Genomic DNA, 20,848 nt, shown 5'->3' on the forward strand with positions numbered 1-20,848 from the left:
TCAGACGTGCCTGTCGTGGAACCGCGTGTAGCCGCCTGCCCTGTCGCTCATGGAGCCGCTGACCGTGAAGGGCGGGCCCAGCTCCACCTCCACAGACTTGAGGCTGCTGAAGGGAGCCAGAGAGAGGCGGGGGCCTGATGGAGCCGCTCGGGGCCAGGCACACGCCCACGCCCACGACTGGTTTGTACCAGGCGCTGGGCTGATGGGGACTGGGACGCCCATCATGGCTGGAGCCACCCACATTACGTGCAGAAATGCCCCAGACCCCGGCAGCCCAGCCCTCGGCTCCATCTCGACCCGAACCCAGAGAAACACCGCCCCCTCCACACGTCTAGAGCGAGGGCCTGGGACTGTTGACGTCTGACGCTGACTTGGGGCTGGGCTTGGCTCCAGTAGGCTGTCGGCCTGGCACTGCAGCTCCTGGTCAGCACACAGCACTTAGGCGGAGCGCGAGGGCGGTGTAGCCGAGTAATGAGCCTGGCATTTCCCTTCCATTCCCACTGCTGGGACACTCCAGGCAAAGGCAAGAGCTGGAGCAAGAGACTAGCTGACATCTCCCTGCAGGGAGCGCTGGAAGCACAGAGGGACACACAACTGCCTGGCACCCCCCCCCCCCCATGCTGCACAGTGCCACCTGGCAGGGTGAGCTGTCCTCTGCCTGGCTCGCTGGTACCACAGGGCACAACTGCTGAAGCGCCCTCCCCCCAGGAGCGCAGCCCGTGCCCACCGAGTAGCAGATACTCACCGGATGTGGTAGAGGTTGAAAACAAAATTAGGCCCTGGGAAGGAGAGAGAGGGGCAGAGCGTTAGGCGTGGAGAAGCACTAAGACCACACAATGCACGTGGCCCTGGGAAGGAGGGAGGGGGGGGCAGAGCGTTAGGCGTGGAGAAGCGCTAAGACCACACAATGCACGTGGCCCTGGGAAGGAGGGGGGAGGGCAGAGCGTTAGGCGTGGAGAAGCGCTAAGACCACACAATGCACGTGGCACTGAGAAGGAAGGAGGGGGGTGTCACGTTGCTGAATTGGAGGGAAGCAGCCAGATCGCTGCTGCACCCCTACGTGGGGGTGTTGGCCCCAGAAATTGGTGTGGGGGGAGCCATGTGGGGTATTGAATGGGCGATTATTGTTTGTTGATCTTATGTACGTTATTTATGTGAGTGTATAATGTCTATGTGTGTAGGTAGGAATCTGTAATCTGTGTGGAAGCTGAATATTTCTGTGAATGTGGTTAAGCATGGCTATGGACAGGCTGAGTAGCAAAGCCCTGTGGAACAATGGCTGTCAATAGGCTATGGACACACCCAAAGAATGGGATTTGTCACCTGAGGGCAGCCAGCAGGAAACATAGAGATTGGCCTCTGACCAGGTGACTTGCTGCATACAAGAAGAGGCCAGGAAGGAGATAAAGAGGCCATGTGGTCGATGCCATTTTGTTCTCAGCTCAGCACTTCATCCCAGAGGCAGCACTGCAGGGATTGAAGAGCCCGGAAGACCTGTGAACCCATCCTGATCGTAGGATGTGCAATAAGGACTTTTAAACCAGCAGCTGCAACATCTCTGCTAGAGCCTGCATCGAGAACTGGGGGATTCGGTGCATGTAACGTACTGTACTTTAATAACCTTACTCTCATGCTTTTCTTTCTTGTAATAATAAACCTTTAGATTCTAAAGGATTGGCCCAGCGTGATTTGTGGGTAAGGTCCAGAGGGTAAATTGACCAGGGATCTGTGGCTGGTTTCTTGGAACTGGACAGAACTTGTTCGGGGTAGGTGGGATTGGGTGCTAGGACCCCCCACCTATGTATAGGCCCGGGGCCATCTGGGGCACGGATATTGCTGGGGTGTCGGAGGGGTTTTGCTCAGGAGGCTTCAGGCAGGCAGCTGAAGCGCTCTGTGGGACTGGTTTGTGGCCTGTGTGAAGAGGTCGCCAGTCGGGGGCTGTAAGGAGCCCCGGATTTGAGCAATTCGCCCTAAGCGGACGCCCTCAGCTGTGCCCAGACACGGCCCGGTCTGTCACAGGGGGGCAGAACGTTAGGCGTGGAGAAGCGCTAAGACCACACAATGCACGTGGCACTGGGAAGGAGAGAGAGGGGCAGAGCGTTAGGGGTGGAGAAGCGCTAAGACCACACAATGCACGTGGCACTGGGAAGGCGAGAGAGGGGCAGAGCGTTAGGCGTGGAGAAGCACTAAGACCACACAATGCACGTGGCACTGGGAAGGAAGGAGGGGGGGGCAGAGCGTTAGGGGTGGAGAAGCACTAAGACCACACAATGCACGTGGCACTGGGAAGGAAGGGGGGCAGAGCGTTAGGCGTGGAGAAGCACTAAGACCACACAATGCACGTGGCACTGGGAAGGAAGGAGGGGGGGCAGAGCGTTAGGGGTGGAGAAGCGCTAAGACCACACAATGCACGTGGCACTGGGAAGGAGAGAGAGGGGCAGAGCGTTAGGGGTGGAGAAGCGCTAAGACCACACAATGCACGTGGCACTGGGAAGGAAGGAGGGGGGGCAGAGCGTTAGGGGTGGAGAAGCGCTAAGACCACACAATGCACGTGGCACTGGGAAGGAGAGAGAGGGGCAGAGCGTTAGGGGTGGAGAAGCGCTAAGACCACACAATGCACGTGGCACTGGGAAGGAAGGAGGGGGGCAGAGCGTTAGGCGTGGAGAAGCGCTAAGACCACACAATGCACGTGGCACTGGGAAGGAGAGAGAGGGGCAGAGCGTTAGGGGTGGAGAAGCGCTAAGACCACACAATGCACGTGGCCCTGGGAAGGAAGGGGGGGCAGAGCGTTAGGCGTGGAGAAGCACTAAGTCCACACAATGCACGTGGCACTGGGAAGGAGGGAGGGGGGCAGAGCGTTAGGGGTGGAGAAGCGCTAAGACCACACAGTGCACGTGGCCCTGGGAAGGAAAGAGGGGGGCGTAGAGCGTTAGGCGTGGAGAAGCGCTAAGACCACACAATGCACGTGGCCCTGGGAAGCTCGTTCCTTGGCCCACCCGCCCACGCGGGGGGCAGCGTGCAGTGCTGGGCGGGGATGTGCTGCCATGTGCGGCGGGGAGCTTCCTCGGCTCAAACACGGACCCCTCCGCCCCAGAGCCCCCTGCCCCAGGCCCCACCTAGCCACCCAGCAGACCCCACTCCTGGAACCCAGAGCAGTCCAAGGCTGGGACAAGCTGATCTGGCCTTCGGGGGCCTGGTTTCATGCCCAGCGGCTCTGGGGGGATGCTGCGGCCAGGAGGCTGCTAACTCGGCCAGGCCGTTGTCCCTGCCGTGTGCCCGCGGAAGGGAAGGTCGGTGGGTGGCACTGCCAGCGCCTCTGCGCCCTGCTCCCCCGGCCCTACTCACGGTGCCAGCCGGCTCCTCTCAGGTACCACTTGATCAGGGAGTAGCCGAGGGTGCCCAGGAGCAGCAGGGCCAGGCCGATGCCCAGGATAAGCCCGAGGATGCTGATGGGCTCCACTCCTGCAAGTGAGAACAGGGGTGCTCAGCAGAGGGCCTGTCCCCAGGCATGCCCAGGACATTTCAACCCACACAAGACAGCGCAGTGTGTCTGTCGGCCTGCGGCCCGGACAGGTCAGCCCCACGCCTGTCCCTGCCCCCCAGCCCCAGGCGTGTCCCTGCAGCCCAGTCACAGGCCCCAGGCCAGGGGTCCCTGCCCCCCAGCCACAGGCCCGCAGCCCGGGGGTCTCTGCGCCCCAGCCACAGGCCCGCAGCCCGGGGGTCCCTGTGCCCCAGCCACAGGCCCGCAGCCCGGGGGTCTCTGCGCCCCAGCCACAGGCCCGCAGCCCGGGGGTCCCTGCCCCCCAGCCACAGGCCCGCAGCCCGGGAGTCCCTGCCCCCCAGCCACAGGCCCGCAGCCCGGGAGTCCCTGCCCCCCAGCCACAGGCCCGCAGCCCGGGAGTCCCTGCCCCCCAGCCACAGGCCCGCAGCCCGGGGGTCCCTGCGCCCCAGCCACAGGCCCCAGGCCAGGGGTCCCTGCCCCCCAGCCACAGGCCCGCAGCCCGGGGGTCTCTGCGCCCCAGCCACAGGCCCGCAGCCCGGGGGTCCCTGCGCCCCAGCCACAGGCCCGCAGCCCGGGGGTCCCTGCGCCCCAGCCACAGGCCCGCAGCCCGGGGGTCCCTGCGCCCCAGCCACAGGCCCGCAGCCCGGGGGTCCCTGCGCCCCAGCCACAGGCCCGCAGCCCGGGGGTCCCTGCGCCCCAGCCACAGGCCCGCAGCCCGGGGGTCTCTGCGCCCCAGCCACAGGCCCGCAGCCCGGGGGTCCCTGCGCCCCAGCCACAGGCCCGCAGCCCGGGGGTCTCTGCGCCCCAGCCACAGGCCCGCAGCCCGGGGGTCCCTGCGCCCCAGCCACAGGCCCGCAGCCCGGGGGTCCCTGCGCCCCAGCCACAGGCCCGCAGCCCGGGGGTCCCTGCGCCCCAGCCACAGGCCCGCAGCCCGGGGGTCTCTGCGCCCCAGCCACAGGCCCGCAGCCCGGGGGTCCCTGCGCCCCAGCCACAGGCCCGCAGCCCGGGGGTCTCTGCGCCCCAGCCACAGGCCCGCAGCCCGGGGGTCCCTGCGCCCCAGCCACAGGCCCGCAGCCCGGGAGTCCCTGCCCCCCAGCCACAGGCCCGCAGCCCAGGGGTCTCTGCGCCCCAGCCACAGGCCCGCAGCCCGGGGGAAGCAGTCAGCGGTTGCCTCTCGCTTCCCCCGGCAGCCCAGGGGCCCAGGCTGCTCAGCCAGCGGCCGGCCTGGCTGTGGAGAAGCCGGAGGGGGGAGCTGGAGAAGCCCGGTGCTGGGAAGAGCAGAGTTAAGCTCCAGGCTGCTGAGCTCTGCACCGCCTGGGCTGTGGGGTGCTGGGCAGATCTGCAGCGGCTCGGTCCCTGGGCCCACCATGCCGTGGGTCGGGGGGCTCAGCCCTTGGCTCAGCGTCACCGGGCCGGGCAGGACGCGGGGCCCAGCGCCCTGTGGCAACAGCCCCCGGGGGCAGCCGGCAGCCGCCCACCTCCCTGGGCAGGGCAGGTGCTGGGCAGCGGCTCCCTCTAGCGGCCACATCCCCTAATAAGCCATCTTGTCAGTCTGTAAAGTGCTGCATCGGCCTGGCGCTTTCACCTGAGCGGAAGGAGCCCCTGGCCAGCCCCCTTGCTGCTGCCCCGGCCCAGACCCACGGCCCCCAGCTGGGGTGCAGACCATGGAGCGGGGCCATGAAGCCTCTGCAGCAGCCCTTTGATAACCCCCCCGTCCCAGCAGAAGGGGGGCTGGGCTGGTCTCTGCCCCTTTCTGAGCAGCCCCTCGGCAGCAATTTGTCCCAGGGCTCAGGCAGATGCCTCAGAGACCCCAGGGGTCTAACCCCAACACCCCGTTTCCAGGGGCCCCCTGGAAATCCTGAGGCCTGTTCCTGCCCCCGGCCCCCGGCCTAGTCTCCAGCCCCCTTTTTTCTCAGACTGATCTATAGCAATGGCTGCCTCCCGCACACAACGGGCCTTCAGCTGGGCTCCGGGAATGCAGCATCTCTGGGCCTGCCCCTCAGCCCGGCAGGGGGCACCCGCAATGGCTTCGCCCCGCGCAGGCCTCCATGCGGGGGCTCAGTAGGGATCCGCTCCAGCCAGGCCGTCCACCGAGCTCCTAGCCATTGCGAACATGGAGGACGGCACCTCTGCGCAGAGCCCCCCGGCCAGTCAGACCTGCGCTGCGGACCCGCCCCGGGCAGAGCAGAGCAAAACCCGAGTGCGCTGGCTCAGAGACGGAGCAGGACCCCGGCCCGCAGCGCCTGGGCATGGCGGGAGGGGGCTTTCTGCAACTCCAGCACTGCCCGCTCTGGCCGTGGAGGCTGCTGGCTTTCAGTCCGTGTTTCATTTGCAGGCCCCTCCCAAATTCTGAATGGTGATGTGGCCCCTCTGGAAATCTTGGGACCCCCCCGGATCCCAGGCTGAAAACCACAGGGGGAGGGAGGGTGTTTGGTGTGAACCCAGCTGCTAGAATCACAGGCTGCCGGGAGACCTTCCACCTCCTCTAGAGCTTGGAAATGTGGCCCCAAAACTAAACCCCCACGTTCTCCTTACCGTGGAGCATGCTGTGCAGAAGAGAGAATCTCTCACCTGCGTGGCGCTGGGTGACTACTCCTGACTTAGTTCTGGGATACTTATTTATTATTATAAATCCCGTCAGTTTTCAGCCCGTCTCAGGACCTGTGCCCCACCTGATTTCCAAATGGCTGGGGTCAGCAGTGGTTTCCCTCAGTCACCCCCTCCCAGCCACATAAGCACAAAATGCTCATTGCGAATTTCCCACTCCCTGCTCAGTGGACAGTACAGTAATGCGGTGGCTGGTGTGTCTGGCCTCTGCTGGTGGGAACCAGAATTGTTTTGACTGTGTGTCATAGCCCCCATGCAGCTGACAGCCAAGGAAGATTCTCCTAGGGGGCCTATGCTTTCAGAACAGGAGGAGCTGAGTCCTGTCCCTGTGATATTCCAGCCATGATGTGCAGCACAGTGACGGCTGTGAGGTGGGAGCTGGCCACAGCTTGTTACAGTGCCTGAGAAAGAGGCTTCAGGTACGTCTACACTAGCTCGTTAGTTCAAGCTAGGTAGGGTAATTAGGGCAGGCGGAGTTGCTAATGAAGCCCAAGATTTAAATATCCCGGGCTTCATTTGAATGTTCCCGGGCGCCGCCATTTTTAATCCCCCTTAGTCCGAACTCCGTGTCCGCAGCTACACGCAGCACAGAGTAAGTACTTCAAATTAAAGATCCTAATTCAAACTACCGTTACTCCTCGTGCCTGCCAGCTCCACTTTGCAACTCCAGTTGCCCTCATTTGCCTACCTAGCTCGAACTAACGAGCTAGTGTAGACGTACCCTCGGTACCATGGCACCATGCAGCACACGAAAGTAGCCCCCTCGCTTTGATTTCAGGCCTCTGGCCCCATAGACCGCCCTGTGGCCTCTGAGGTCACCCCGGGCCTGGCATGCCTGGCGGAGTCCTGGGCAGCTGTATGCCTGAGTCAGATCCCGGGGGCCCTAGCCCAGGGGCAGCAGCGCCAGCCAGCCCCAAGTTCCCACCACAAGGCAGCAGAGCGGAAGATCTCGCCAGCAAGCTACAGTGAGATATAAACTTTCCCCAGCAGATCCCAGCATTGGCACAGCCTGCGACACCCCACACAGCGTGTGCCCCGGGGCCATCTCCCCCCTGTCCCTTCAGAGGGCAGCGGCGGACCTGGCTGGAGCAGAGTCCAGATTCCCAGCCCACAGCTGGGCAAGGGGGAGCATGGCTGCACATGGGCACCCTGCAGCCCTCCCCACCCCCAGCCGGCCAGAAAGGCAGCGCCCCGGGAGCCCAGCTGGAATGGGAGAGCCGCAGAAGCAGGAGTTACCTACATCCCAGACCTGAAGGGTGCCTGGGGGCCACGTGGGGAGCACGGTCACAAGTCCCTTTGGCCCGGCCTGGAACCAGCCGGCTCCGTTACCAGCCCCTGGCCCCGAGTGCTGAGTCACACCGGCCTGGCCAGCCGCCGCACGCAGTTAAAATGGCCCCAGCGACCCCACAGCTCCGCTCTCTGCAGGTCAGAGCCAGACCTGCTCCCTGGTCCCTCCCATGAGCCTATGGACGCGGGCTCTGCTCTGCCTCCTCTACAGAGCCACTCCTGGGGCGTGAGGGGCCGGAGCAGCAGCCTGGGTGGAATTTGCCAACTCGTCCGGCTCTTGCTGAGCCCCGGGAGCCACCACTAACCCAGGGGCCTGTGGCCCTTTGCAGCTGCGCAGCACCGGAGAACAGCAGACCCCTGGGGCTGCCTCCTGCCACCAGCTCCCCCAGCACCCTCAGGCCTGATTGAGGGGCTCCCGGGTCACTAGCTGCACTTGCATTCGGCCGCGTGTTGGGGAACCTCGGGCCAAGCCCCAAGCGCCTGGTAGTTCCAGCAGCTCTGCCGCCCTCCTTGCATGCCCGGCTCTGCCGCTGGCCCCGGAGCAGCCCCCGCGGGTGGTCTCCTGCCTCGCTGGGGGCCGGAACAGCAAGTCAGGAGCGAGGGGCATGAGCAGAGATTAGCGGGGCGCCTGGCTGCCGCCAGCATCTCAGTCTCGCCCTCCGGCAGCGCCATTAACGAGCCCCCGGGGCCCAGGGGAGAGAAAACGCTGTTTATTTACCTGCCTTCCGCTCCGCCTGTTCCCTGGCTCCCTGCGCCCGTGGGGGCAGCTTATGTAACACGCCCAGCCCGGCAGATCGTCTTCGCCAGGCGCAGCGAGAGCCGTGCTGGGGGAGACGGGCTGCCCTGCCCGGCGCTGCCTGCGCCTCTCCCCGTTGGCATGACCTGCTGTGTGCGTGCTGGAGGCACGGCCGCTCCTCAGACGGCCCCCGTGGCAGGCTGGCTCCCGGCCACCTCTCGGCCTCCACGTGCCTGTGTCCAGGCCCAGGGAGTCCCTGTCCTCTCTCCTCGTGCCCCGCACAGCCCGGCCAACCCCAGCAGGGTCGCCTCAGCCCGGCTGGCCCAGGCCGCCACAAGTGACTCCCTGCACCCAACAGTAGCAGCGGGCTCGGGGCCGTCCTGCTCCGCACAGCCCTGCGCCCCAGGAGGGGGTGGAAGGGAGGCCGAGGGGGATCTGCTGGCCCGGGGCAGGCGGGAGGCAGAGCCTGGCTGGACAGTCGCCCTGGCTGAGGACTGAAAACCTGCCTGACCCCCGATAGCCCTGGCGGAAGGCTCCTTGCCCTGAAACGGGCTGCCCCACAGGGCACTGGCACTGGCAGCTGAAGGAATGGAGCCGGGCCCTACTGCGCAGCGAGCAGGGCTCAGCAGGAGGCCAGGCAGGTGCCAAAGCTGGGGCTAGAGCGCTCCCGGGAGACAGGGCCGTTGATTGCTGCCTCGTGGAGGGGCAGGCTCCCCCGCGCCCAGCACCACCCCTCTCCGGAGTGGCAGCACCCGGCTGCCCTGTCCGTGCGCAAAGCAGAGAACAAGCAAGAGCAGCCCGGCTCCCCGCAGAGACCTCAGCCAGCCTGGCGCTAACGTAGGGTCTGCCAGGCATTGCCCCGGCTGTGACGTAGTGGGGGGTAACCTGCTAACTCTCTGGCTGCTGTCTGTAGCACCACCGAGCAGACAAGCGATGAGTCACTATGCAAAGAGGGTATCCCAACTGGTTTGGCCAGCTGACCCCCATGGAGAGGAACAAAGGGAGGTGGATGCTGCCCTGGCTGGGGGGCAGGGCTGGAGGAGAGTGAGTGAGTTCCTGGCTGGAAAGCAGGGGAGAAGGAACTGGGGAGGGGGCTGGGATCCCCCCATCTCAAAGGGGGCACTGAGGCCTCTTAGCCCCAGTTCCTGGAACCAGATTACATCTGTGCTGTATCCTGGAGGAGCAATAAACCACCCTCAAATCCACTGGCTGGTGGAGTCTGTTTGTGCCATTTTGGGGTGCAGGAGACGGGGGACCCCCAATGCGCCGTCACACCGGCCCACTGCTAAGGCCGCTGGGAGCAGAGAGCAGGCTGGCTGGGCTGGAGCAAAGCAACTGGTCACCTAGCGGGCCAGAGGGAGTTTGAGAAAGGCCATTGTGAGAGGTAGCTCGTCAGTCTCTCTCTGCCGCCTTCTCCTAGGGCCGGGCTCACCAAGTGCCCAAGCCACAGGCCCAAGGCATCTCTGGAGATCAGAGAGTTTGCAGCAGGCAGGAAGCTGGACCCCCGTGTGGCTGCGTGGCCCTGCCATGCACAGCCATGAGGTGTGCAAGCAGCCCGCCGGACATTCATCGTCTGCCGAGGGACAGCCGCACATCTGCAGACGGTGGGTTATCACCCCGGAGACGTGCAAATTGCTGTGTCACTAGGGCAGGGGTGGGGAACCGAAGGCCTGGGGCCCAGATTTTGCCCCCATCTTGCCTGAATCCAGGCCCCCAGGCTCAGGGCTCCCTCCAGCATTGGGGAGCCTGTGTTGCCCCCCACCTTCGCTGTTCGCCGTGGGGCTGGAGCACACAAAATCTACTAGCCAGAGGAATGTGGAGAGTATCTTTCTCCTTCCATGAATTTATTTAGTTCTTTTTTGAAACCTGTTAAAGTCCTGGCCTTCACAACATCCTCTGGCAAGGAGTTCCACAGGTTGGCTGTGCACTGAGTGAAGAAAAACATCCTTTTGTTTGTTTTAAACCTGCTGCCCATTAATTTCATTTGGTGACCCCTAGTTCTTGTGTTATGGGAACAAGTAAATAACTTTTCCTTATTCACTTTCTCCAGACCTGTCATGATTTGATGCACCTCTATCATAACCCATCAAGTGATGCGATCTGACCCTCACAGACAGGGGCCCTGGGGGTTATGCGCAGACACGCCCAGAGAGAAGACCCCCTTTTGAGTAGAGGGTGATCTAGTGCTGGCATCCCGGCCTGCAGCCCACCCCTGCTTAGTGCAGCATGAGCCAGGTCCCGGCTTGTGGCCCTGACTCAGGCTGTTTAGCTGCCAGCGAGGGCCCCTCGGCTCACCAGTCGCTGGTGAATCCTAGCAAGAGACTGCTGTGGCGGGTGTTGGGGTTTCCCCGTCTCCTGCACCCCCGTAGTGGCACGAACAGACTCCACCAGCCAGTAGAACAGAGGGAGTTTATTGCTTCTCCAGGATACAGCACAGCACAGATGTCATCTGGTTACAGGAACTGGGGCTAGGATGCCTCAGTGCCCCCCCTTGAGATGGGGGAGACTGGGCCCCTAAATTCCAGCCCCTTTCCCTAGGTTGTCTCCTCCATGATCCCCCGACAGAAACTAACCAACTCACTTCCAGCCCCACCCCAGCCAGGGGCGGCTTTCCACCTTCCTTTGTTTCTCTCCCTGGGGGGTAGCTGGTCAGACAGGTTGAGAGACCCTTGCCTAGTGACTCATCCCCTGTCCTGCTGGGCCGTGCTACAGACAGCAGCCAGTGAAGGTCACTCACAGCCCACTGCCCAGCATAGCAACCAGCCAGGTACCCCCACTACACAGTTCTCCCCCCTCCCAGAGCGAACTGAGCAGGGTCACTCCGCTCGTGACCTAGGGAAGTTCAGGTCCTCTGCGTGGGTGTTCCCCTTGACTCGGGCTGGCCACAGCGAGCCCCCCCCCCCCCTTTCCAGAGGCTTCTGCAGCGCATCCCCATCCCCCGGCGCCTCGGAGCCTGCCAGCTCCAATGGCCCCGCTGGCTTCGCCCAGGCTTGCGTGCCAGGCCCGCCAACGGGGAGGGGAGGCAAAAGGAGCAATTGCCAGCCCCCGGGTGATTAGAGGCTGGTACAAGTGGAGCCCAGGCGGACCGTGGGCACGCGGGCACGGCTTGTGCGTACATGGGGGCCCGTTGCCTGCTCTGCCCTGGGCCCAGCATTGCTGTTGGCGGCCCCGCTCGCTCTACCTTCCGCTGCCCTTTGTTTGGCCTGGGCCAGCCCTGGGCTACTCGGGACCTTGTCACGACGGAACAAGGTGTCCTGGCCCCCACGGCCCTGCAGCCTGCCCCGCTGCTTACACCAGAGCCTGGTGCTGCCCAGTGCACCAGGACGGCGGCACGTCCCGCCGGTTTGCACGGGGCAAGGCATACGGAGCACACGTGTGCTTCGGAGACACCCAGGCAGAGGGAAAGGGGCAGGCTGGCTGAGCCCAGGCGGGCGGCGGCTGAGCCAATGAGGGGCGCGCACAGCCAGGCCAGGGACACAATGGCGCAGGGGAGCTTTGGCTGCCGCCTGCCGCCATCCAGCCCAGGGTAGGCAAGCGCTGTGCAAAGGGGCGATTTCACATCAACGCGTGCGGCTCACAGGAGGAGATGCTGGCGCAGCGACTCAGAGTACCCAGCCAGAAGGGATCCTGGTGATCTGGTCTGAGCCCTTGAATAGCGCCGGTCAGGGACCAGCCCCAGAGCAGATCTGGTAGAGAAACTTCCGCTCTGCAGAGCCCTGCGCGGATACATTTTGCATCCACATCCGCCAAAAGGCACCGCGGCTATCTGCAGCCACAGCCCCGGGTGCTCGCGGGTATTCAGCGACGCGCCATGTATTCGCAGGGCTCTACCACGCCGCGTTTCAGAACCGCCAGTGACGGAGACCCCCCGCGCCCTGGGTCAGCGGCTCCACAGGTTAACGACTGGCGGGCCGCACCTCTGTATTTTCCGGCGCTACCACAGGTATTGGCCATGCAGCTCTCCTTGGCCGTGGAGCGCCGTTCACCTTTCTCCAGTGATCCCTTGTAGAGAATCAACAAATATAGTGCTTTGGCCACGTGACAGGGCATCCCAAGGACGAAACCAAGCAAGAGTCCTGAGCCAACAATAACAAAATCTGCCCGAGTGAACGACCTTCGAGAATGCTGTGTTTGGGACTGTGAAGAAGCACAGTTTATGAAAAGCAGGATGTGGACTTTTGGGAAGTTTGAGAGGGTATAAAGATAGTTGTAATCTTGCAATAAAACGATTTCTTGCTTGCACCGGCCGGAGTCCGTGCCTTCATACACCACAATCCCTCACTTTGAAAAAGTGACCTGCCTGCGGCGGCATATCCACTCCCCAATCCGTGGGCCCCTGGGCTCGGCCAGCAAGGGCTGACGAACTCAGTGGAGACCCCCCATGCACAGTTACCTGGGATGCTATCGGGCAGGGCTGGCGGATACCGAGCTAGGTCCAGCACTGACCATCTCATCCCGTTTGCGTAACAACCTGGGCCTGCTATTCTGGGAAGTGCCACTATGCTAACTAGTCAGCAATGAAAATAGACACCCCGCCCCACAGCGTCTAATGGGTTTACAGATGCCGGAGCTCTCTAGCAGGCTCCTCTCGACCTCGCCACAGACCCTCCGAGCTCATTCTCCTCCGTTGCCACGGACTAAATCCGTTAGGCAGCCGCATGCCATACGTGGGGGGGCACTGGCTGCCCGTACCCACCCCCCTTGGCACTGTCATGTCATTCCACCCTCAGCCTGCTGGGACCTGCTCTGGCGCCCACAGCCCGCCCCTTTCGTTACGGCGCAGAGCCAGGGCGGACAGGAACAGCCGCTCCCTGGGGGTCGGCGTGCGACGCGGGAGGTGGGGGGGGCCCTTGGCGCGGCGTTGCACGAGGTTCTCCCGGCCAGCAGCCTGCGGGAGCAGCCCCAGCACGGGAGGGGCAGGCGCCCTGGTGATGTTCTCACGTGAATGGGTTTTTAATTTCCAGTCATGACCGGTTTCGAGACCATTTCCTCAGTCTCATTGCACCATACCAGGGAGCATCTCTGGTCACGGCTGGGACGGGCTCCTGGCCCACTGACGTGCACCCTCCCCTGCGCGGTCCTGCCCCAGGGCCCTGGAGGCTCTGGCGCGAGCCCCTTCTCCGGCAGCTCCCTGCCACGGCCCCCAGCACGTGGCAAATCTGAGGGAGTGACGCTGCACGACCCACGGCCCGCAGGGTGCTCAATGTTACCCGGCTGAGACGCGGCGCCCGAGACGCCGGGCGCGCCCAGGCCTCACTCCGCACTGGTGTGCTACGGGAGCGTCATCGTGATGTCCCCATGGCCAGAGAGGTGAGCGCCTGTCCCAGGGCGGGTCTGGCGGCAGCGGGAACTGTCTCTGCTTCGCGGGCTCACGGCGCTCCGCACCACGCACACAGGCCAGGCCAGGGGTACGTAGGTGGAGCACAGCACCCGCCCCTGGAACGAGGCCCTTCCCGGGTGCCGCGTGGCAGCCGTCGAAGGCCCAGCAGCCGCACAGCAGCCAGCGCAGGCCAGGGAAGGAATGTGCATGAAGAGGGGGGCAGGGCCGTGTGCTCAGTGACTCACTGCAGAACTGTGTGTCCCCTCCAGGAACAGGGCGAGCTGGTGACCTGAGAGGCCAGGCCTGGGGACTCCCGCGCCCCGCTCTGCCCCTCCCCAGTAATGCGGAAAGAAGGGCGCCGGGCGGAGGGGAGGCTGCGGGCGGGTGCCTGCTACCCAGGGAGAGGACGCGCCAGCCAGGCCAGCCTTGGCAGCCGCTCTGGAGGTGAGTCCCGCCCCGGGGTAGCGGCAGAGACGATTAGGCAGGTGATGTGGATCTGACAGGTGGGTATCGAATTACAGTCCAAATGAGAATTCCTGTTTGGCGACTCCGGACGGGGTTTTAAAGTGCTCTGCCCCTGTCCAGCCGCCAGTGCTGGGACACGGCCCTGGGGAGCGGGGCAGAGCGGGGACCGCCGCAGAGCATCCGGGACCGAACAAAACGCCTGGGTCCTAGGCGCCCAGGCCTCCCCTGGAGCCGGGAACCGACTCTCCAAGGGCACCTGGGAGCGGGGCAGCCATGGTGAGTCACCGGCATGGGAGCGCAGAACAGCTTTTGGGCCACCGTCCTTCCCCAGGGATGGGGGACGCGCCCCTCCCTATTCGCTGCCATCCCACGGCTCTCCGGCGAGAGTGCCACGCCTGGTGGGCTGGCGAGCAGCGCCGCGCCGCCGGGGTAGGGGTGGGGGGAAGCCCTGGCTCTCCCGGCACCGCTTTCAGATGGCCTGTTCTCCCCGGGCTCTCGTAGCCAGCTGTAGCTCTCAGCCCAGGCGTGTAACCCCCTCTGCCTCCTTCCTTCTGGGCTTCCTGGCTTGCTTGCTACTGCCCCCAGCCCGGGGCTTCCCTGCCTGCCTCTCCCCGCTAGGAGCAGCACAAGCACCCCGTGGAATTCGCTGCCCCTCGCACGTTTGCTTGCCGGGCTCCGTGGCGGGGTCCTGAGGTCCACGTACGTGTGTTCTTAGAAGGGCCGCTCCCTAAGAGTCTCGGAGACAGCTGGGCAAGACCAGGGCCCGCCTCCCCGGCAGAGCCCCGGGCGCTGGCCTGCCCCACACCTCGCACGCCGCCCAAAGGGCAGGCGCTGGGGAAAGTGGGTGCACAGTGCACTCACACGACGGCTGTGTGCACAAGGCTCTTGGGAAAAGCTGCCCCTCCCCCACGGCAGCTGCAGTGCGAGGCGTTTCCCCGCGGCCTGGCCCGTGCGGGAGGGGAGAGCACGGGGCTTTGCTCAGAATTCGTCCCCAGACGAGCGGAGTGCAGGCCCAGGGCAGCAGAATCCCTTGATCTCCAGGGCAACAAGCCCCAGGCCTGCGCCGACTCGCTCTGAGGAGGACGCACCCCTGCTGCAGCTGACAGGCATGGAAGGGGCCAGGGCGTGACCGCGCCGTGGAGGTGGAGGTGGCATCTGGCCCGTGGCTGCGTCCCAGAGGCCTGGCGGGCGATAGAAGGCTCTGCAGAGAGCCCGGCTCGCGCTCACGCGCCGGCTGCCTCCTCTCTCTGCGCCCTCCCCCCGGGCTGGCTGTGCCACGCGGCCAGCGGGAGCGGGGAAGTCAGACTGGCGCAAGCAGGGTCACAACCCACCCCGAGGCCCCGGTTTCGAACGCCCATCTGGGAGTCACTCGCTCGCTGGTTTGTGTTGCCAGGGCGCCCAGCCGCTGCCTGTTCTCGCGGCGAAGACGGCCAGGTCACTGGAATTACTGGCGGCAGCTCCCGGATTCCAGGGCAGCGATGTGCTTGCTTTACTTCGACCAGCGCAGGTCCTGCCTGGCTTTGCCTGGAGCCAGCGCGGCGTTAATGCCACGGCGCGCTGAGGTCAGCCAGAGAGATGCTGCCCCCTCCCTTGGGCTGGTGCGACCAGGCTCAACTGGCCACGTCTGCCTCCGACACGGCAGCAGGGTTTCGCTCCTGCTTGGCCGGGACGTGTCCCCGAGGCAGCCGCAGGGCCAGAGCGTTGCAAGGGCCCCGGCTGGGCTCCGCAGAGCGGGAAGCTCCGTGGCTGGAAGCCGCCGCGTGGGAGGAGGCGGGAGCTCAGCAAAATCCCTGCCAGCGCCGGCCCAGCGTGGGAATTTGCCCCTCGGCGTTTATGCAGCTGCCCGGGATGACTGCAGAGGGGCTCTCCTTGGTGTCCTCTCCCCACGCTGGCACAGGCCCTCTTGGTTGTGAGACAGGCTCCAGGGGCTGGGCGGGGCGGGAAGTCGAGGCCCCGGGGGGCGCTGACACCCGCACCCGGAAGGACTGGCCACATCAGAGCCCTGCATGGCGCCTGGGGGCAGCGCTGGGATTTTGCGGGTGAGCAGCAGGGCAGGCTGTTGCCAGAGGCTGAGGCAGGGCCCACACGTAGCAGAGAGAGGCCGCCTGGAGGAAATCAAGTCAGGGATGGGCAGATGAAAAGGCAGAAAGCCAGACTGGCCCCTGGCCAAAAACACATCCCGCCCCCGCCCTGCGGAGGCCAGTTTCAGTTGGACGCGTTCCTGGAGCTTTCATTACGCTACAGAATCTTTAACCGGAGATTAATTTTTAATTCCCGGAGACTCCAGGGCAATCCTGGAAGGATGGCAACCCGAGTCCTCGCCCCGGCGCCCTCACACCCACTCCTCAGACACAGGCTTCTTCACACCAGACTCCTGCACCTGCCTCCTGGCAAGCAGCATGCTCCGCCTTCCCCCCGCCGGCCGCCCTGCCAGGACCCGCCGCGGAACACGGGCGTGGAGGAGAACGCTCCTGACCAGGCTGCCCCCGGGAGCAATAGCTTGGCCCATGAACATCCCTCCCTGCGCCACTGAACTTCAGGGGAAGTTTGTTAGCAGTTAGCGCATTGCACGGGCTGTGAGGCCTAGTGGGAGGATCGGGGCGGTATTGCAGAGCACTGCCGGACAGCTCAGTACATCCCCGTGAAACCCCCATTCTAACACCAAACCACCGGGACTCGTGGGAACCCCACGCGTGGGTTTCCCAAGGGTTTCCAGTCACCTCGGAAAAGGTATGCTGGAATTCGAAAAGGTTGAGAAAAGGGGGTATGGAACGGCTGCTGTGTGGGGAGAGATGGGTAAGACGGAGACTTTTCGGTTTGGAAAAGAGACATGGCATGATGGTGGGCTATAAAATCATGACTGGGGTAAGCGAGTGGACAAGGAAGTGCTATTTACTCCTTCCCATGACACAAGAACTAGGGGTCACAAATAGAATTAACAGGCAGCAGGTTTAAAACAAACACAAGGAAGTATTTCTTCATACAATGCACAGTCAACCTGTGGAACTCCTTGCCAAGGGATGTTGTGCAGGCCAGGACTTTGAAAAGGTTCAAAGAAGAGCTGGATAGATTCATGGAGGGCAGGTCCATCAATGGCTATTGGGCAGGGAGGGTGTCCCTGGCCTCTGTTTGTCAGGGCTGGGAATGGGCGACAGGGGCGGGATCACATGAGGATTCCCTGTTGTGTTCACTCGCTCTAGGGCTCCCAGCATTGGCCACAGTCAGCAGCCAGGACGCTGGGTGAGACGGGCCTTTGGTCTGCTCCAGCCTGGCCGTTCTGATGTTCTTAATGGGGATCAACGCCTGCATTTCCACAGCAGCCTGCAGGGTTGGGCAGGGGGTCAGCAGACCCTGGAGTTGAATCCTGAGCCTGACATCACGGGCAGTGCAGGCGAGGGAAGGCCTGTCCCAGACCCCACCCCTACCCTGTACAGCATCCCAACGCCAAGAGCCAGCCCTGAGCAGACAGCGCAGAGGGAGCTCAGCACAAGGGCCCCGACCCCAGAGGAGAAGGGTGGCTAGTGCCAGGGCACTGAGGCACCGTCCCTGCCTTGTTCCCCAGGGACTCGGCCCTGCTCTAGGGAGGGACAGGCCGGTGCTGTGCCAGGCCCTCGGGCAGGGGGAGAGCCGTTCTCACCCAGCGGCAGCGTCTCGAAACCCGGCGCGGGGAGCAGCCTCCGCTCGGAACAAAGGGAAATGGAGGGGGGAGGCGAGACCCGACGGAGGGGGGAGGCGAGACCCGACGGAGGGGGGAGGCGAGACCCGACGGAGGGGGGAGGCGAGACCCGACGGAGGGGGGAGGCGAGACCCGACGGAGGGGGGAGGCGAGACCCGGCGCCGGCTGAGCCAGACACCGCCCCTCCCCGAGACAATGGGTCACGGTGCGTGGCTCCAGGGAATGCAGGCAGAGCCGGCGCCGGAGCGTTTGGGGGCGGGTGTGGGTCTGCTCCTCGGGTGTGGAGTGTGAGGGGGTGGCATGTCATGCCCATTTGCTCTCCTCTGCCCGGGTGCAGGGCGGGGAGGGTCACTCGCCGTTCCTTGGCAGCCATGGGGCCATGCCTGCCCTCGGCTAGGACACATGGCGCAGTGCCCTCAGCTCCGCTCCGCATGGCTGTCCCAGACCGTGTTGGGGGCGTCTCTCCAAGTCCTGCCTGGAGGCCTGGGAATCGCAGCTTCCATTAAAAACAAGGCCAGTCTCTGCCCCGGGGCTGGGGAGGAGGCGAGAGCCCCCCCGGCTGGGAAAGAGGAGCCAGAGGGCGAACGCCACCAACGGAGCCGGGGTTGAGATCCCGTGACGCCGGGGGCCTGACTCCTGGTTTTCACACGCTGGGGACGGGCAACCCGCTGCTGGATCTTTAACTGGGAACAGTCGAGAGTCGGAAACCACACAACCCTCCCCCCCACACACTGGGAAAGCGGCTCCCCTCCCCCCCAGCAGCTCCCCAGCCTCGGGCCCTGCTGACTCGGCGTCCCCCGTGGGCCACTTTGCCCTAGAATGTGACGCCCACCCTGCAGGGGCACAGAGCCCTGACGCTTACCTGCCATGGCGCGTCCCACGGCGACTCGCGCAGGGCCGGAGGGGACACTAACGCGCCACGGAAAGGGGCCGGTTCCCACGGGCCAGGCGCTCGCGCTGCAAGTGAAAGCGGCCAGGGCCAGGGTGCAGCTCTCGGCCGCACGGCCAAGGCATCCGTGGGAGAGGGAGAGGGGCTAACCCCACAGCCTCCCCGGGGGCCCCGCCACGCTGCCCGGCCTCTGTCGAGCGGCAAGCGAAGAGAAAGGCGCGGCGGCTCCTAGGGCAAAGCGCGGCTGGTGTGTGCAGCAGGGCAGGGCCTCTCCTGCACGCCGGCCTGGGGGATGGATGGGGCTCGGTGTCACCACGGTCTCCTGAGACGCTGCTGCACGGGGGTTGTTTACGCGTCTCCTAGCAGCGGCAGTAGCTGTCCCTGCTCCTCTGTCTGCCCTTAGTCCCTGGGGGCGGGGGTGGAGCCCTGCCTGGCTTCACAGGTGTCACATCCACTCTGCACGGGGCAGCCGACCCATCGCACTGGACCCGGCTGGCCATGCAAGACCGGAATGCGGGGAATAAAAGCCGCCTGCCCCTTGCTGCAGCTTTATTCCTGGGCTGGGCCGGGATTTGCCCTGGGGAAGTTCCCCTCCTGCCCTGGACAGTCACTGGGCTGCTTCCACAGTGTGTCCACCTGCACCGAGCGGCAGGCTCAGCAGTTCTGCCCTGGGGCAGGGTCTGCCGCCCACAAATGCCCAAGTCTCCCTGGTACTGACACTGCTGAAAGACGCCAGCCGGGGAGGCCCAGAACAACCCCTCGACCCAGGCGCTTTCAGATCTGCACCTCGGGCGAGCTGGGAATTTCTCACCCCTCTTGAACATGGGTTGAGCCGGAAGTCTTTGTTGAAATCCGGTTCTTGGCCAGATGGCTGCAGGTAATCCCTCCCTTGCTCCTCCTGCCCCCGAATCACACCCGGCAGCCCCGCTGCTCTGCGCAGACGTTCCCCGCCGCACAGCTTCGCCCAGCGCGGCCGAGAGCTGCTCCTGGGCTCCGCCAGCGCGGCCTGGGCGCTAGGAGCCCGTTCCCCAGACAACTGCAGCCTTTGTTCTCGCAAACCGCAAGCTGAGATCCAGGGGTGAGCTTATTCCTTGGGGCCAGTTTGTGCGCCAGGAACTGGGGGAAAGGCCCCAGCTGAGGCGTCAGGCCCAGACCCAACAAAGCATCCTCACCGAAATGTCGGGCTGCTGGGGCCTGGAGAGCTCACCTCCCCCTCCCCTCCCCCCCAGCGGCAGGACCGGAGAAACGGAGCCCTTCCCGGGACAGGGATTGCGCAGCCTCGGCGGGAGCCTGTCGCGGGGCTGAACGACTTTCCCACCCTCTGACCGTGCTGTAGGGTACGCCCGAGGCACCTTGCCCGCCTTCCGGGGACAGGGAGAACAGGGGAGCCCCGCCCTCTCCAACACAGGCTCTGCTCGGGTCCCCCTCACTTCTATTGTGAGGCTAAACGTGCCCAATTTTTCCAACTTTTCCACCCTGGTGAGATTTTTCTAAAGCTTCTTGTGCTCGCCTGGGCTCTCTGCCACGTGCCCGTCTCTCCCCTAGAGCGCGGTGCTGCCCAGTGCCGGGCAGAGTGAGGCAGACAGCCCCCGCGCCGCCCACACAGCGCTCCTGGCAGTGCCCCTCAGTGCGCCAGGAGCCTTTCTCACTGCGGCATCAGGCCGCTGAGTGGTTCAGTCTGTCGGCCGCTGGCACCCGGGCGCTTGGCGGCAGACGGGCCCCGCGCCGTTCCCCAGTTTGCAGCTGTCGTGTGATTCGTCCGTTCCTGTTCCGAGTGAAGCGCTTCGCCCTTGTCTGGCAGATTTCGGCCTGTGGCCGTCAGACACGTTCGCCGTTGGGCCAAGCCATTTTGAACTCTGACCCGTCCTCTGACGTGCTCGCAGCCCCTCTGCACCGATAGACGCGCACTCTCCACCCCGCTACTGACTAGCGCCAGCCCTGGGACTCCCCGCTCCACCGCAAACCCCTGAGAACCTCCCCCACGGATTGCTGTGCTCACGGGCTGCCAGGTGGGACTCTGCGCAAACTCGAACGCCTCCCTCCCACCCAGGAAAAGCTCACACGCCTCGCGCTAAGCAGAGGGACTATCCCCTGCCTATGCCCTTAGTGACCCGGGAGAGCGCGCGTCCCCTCGCCGCCCTGGACGCGCACGCCGGCGCCGTTCAGCCTATGCCATGCAGCTCTATCGCTGGCAAGGGGCCAGGGGAACAGCCAGGCACTTCCCCCCGCTGGGCCCACGCAGCACCAGAGACCGCTAGCATAGCCTGGCTCAGGGCATCGCCAGGGCACAGCTCGAGTGCCGGTCTGCTCAAGACCTACGGCGGGACACCTGGGGCACCTGTCGGGCGAGTCTGCTGGGCTCAAAC

The 20,848-nt window shown here is 64.5% G+C and overlaps 2 protein-coding genes across 2 annotated transcripts in view; one reads left to right on the forward strand and one right to left on the reverse strand.

The window, feature by feature from the left end:
* Nucleotides 1–19,336, reverse strand: SMIM35 (small integral membrane protein 35). Its single transcript, XM_089773261.1, has 4 exons — nt 18,456–19,336; nt 3,346–3,462; nt 746–779; nt 1–106 (listed from the first exon to the last, which is right to left on the reverse strand). Exons 1-4 carry the CDS (start codon nt 18,460–18,462, stop codon nt 1–3), a joined length of 264 nt encoding a protein of 87 aa, XP_089629387.1. The 5' UTR covers nt 18,463–19,336.
* The window catches only part of TMPRSS4 (transmembrane serine protease 4), a 23,168-nt gene continuing 16,356 nt past the window's right edge, over nt 14,037–20,848 (forward strand). The window contains exon 1 of the mRNA XM_075909329.2: nt 14,037–14,193. Coding sequence (XP_075765444.2) covers nt 14,191–14,193 — 3 coding nt within the window. The 5' untranslated portion in view covers nt 14,037–14,190. The remainder of the gene's footprint in view (nt 14,194–20,848) is intronic.

Source organism: Pelodiscus sinensis, chromosome 25 (genome assembly GCF_052426305.1).
Source record: "Pelodiscus sinensis isolate ZL-2025 chromosome 25, ASM5242630v1, whole genome shotgun sequence".
Classification (NCBI taxonomy): Eukaryota; Metazoa; Chordata; order Testudines; family Trionychidae; genus Pelodiscus; species Pelodiscus sinensis.

What these genes read in the sequence shown, in the direction of transcription:
- SMIM35 (XM_089773261.1), bottom strand. An exon ending in GAGAGGAGCCGGCTGGCACC is followed by an intron (nt 780 to 3,345) that starts GTGAGTAGGGCC and finishes TCTCCTTCCCAG; the next exon opens with GGCCTAATTTTGTTTTCAAC. An exon ending in TTCAACCTCTACCACATCCG is followed by an intron (nt 107 to 745) that starts GTGAGTATCTGC and finishes GGCTCCCTTCAG; the next exon opens with CAGCCTCAAGTCTGTGGAGG.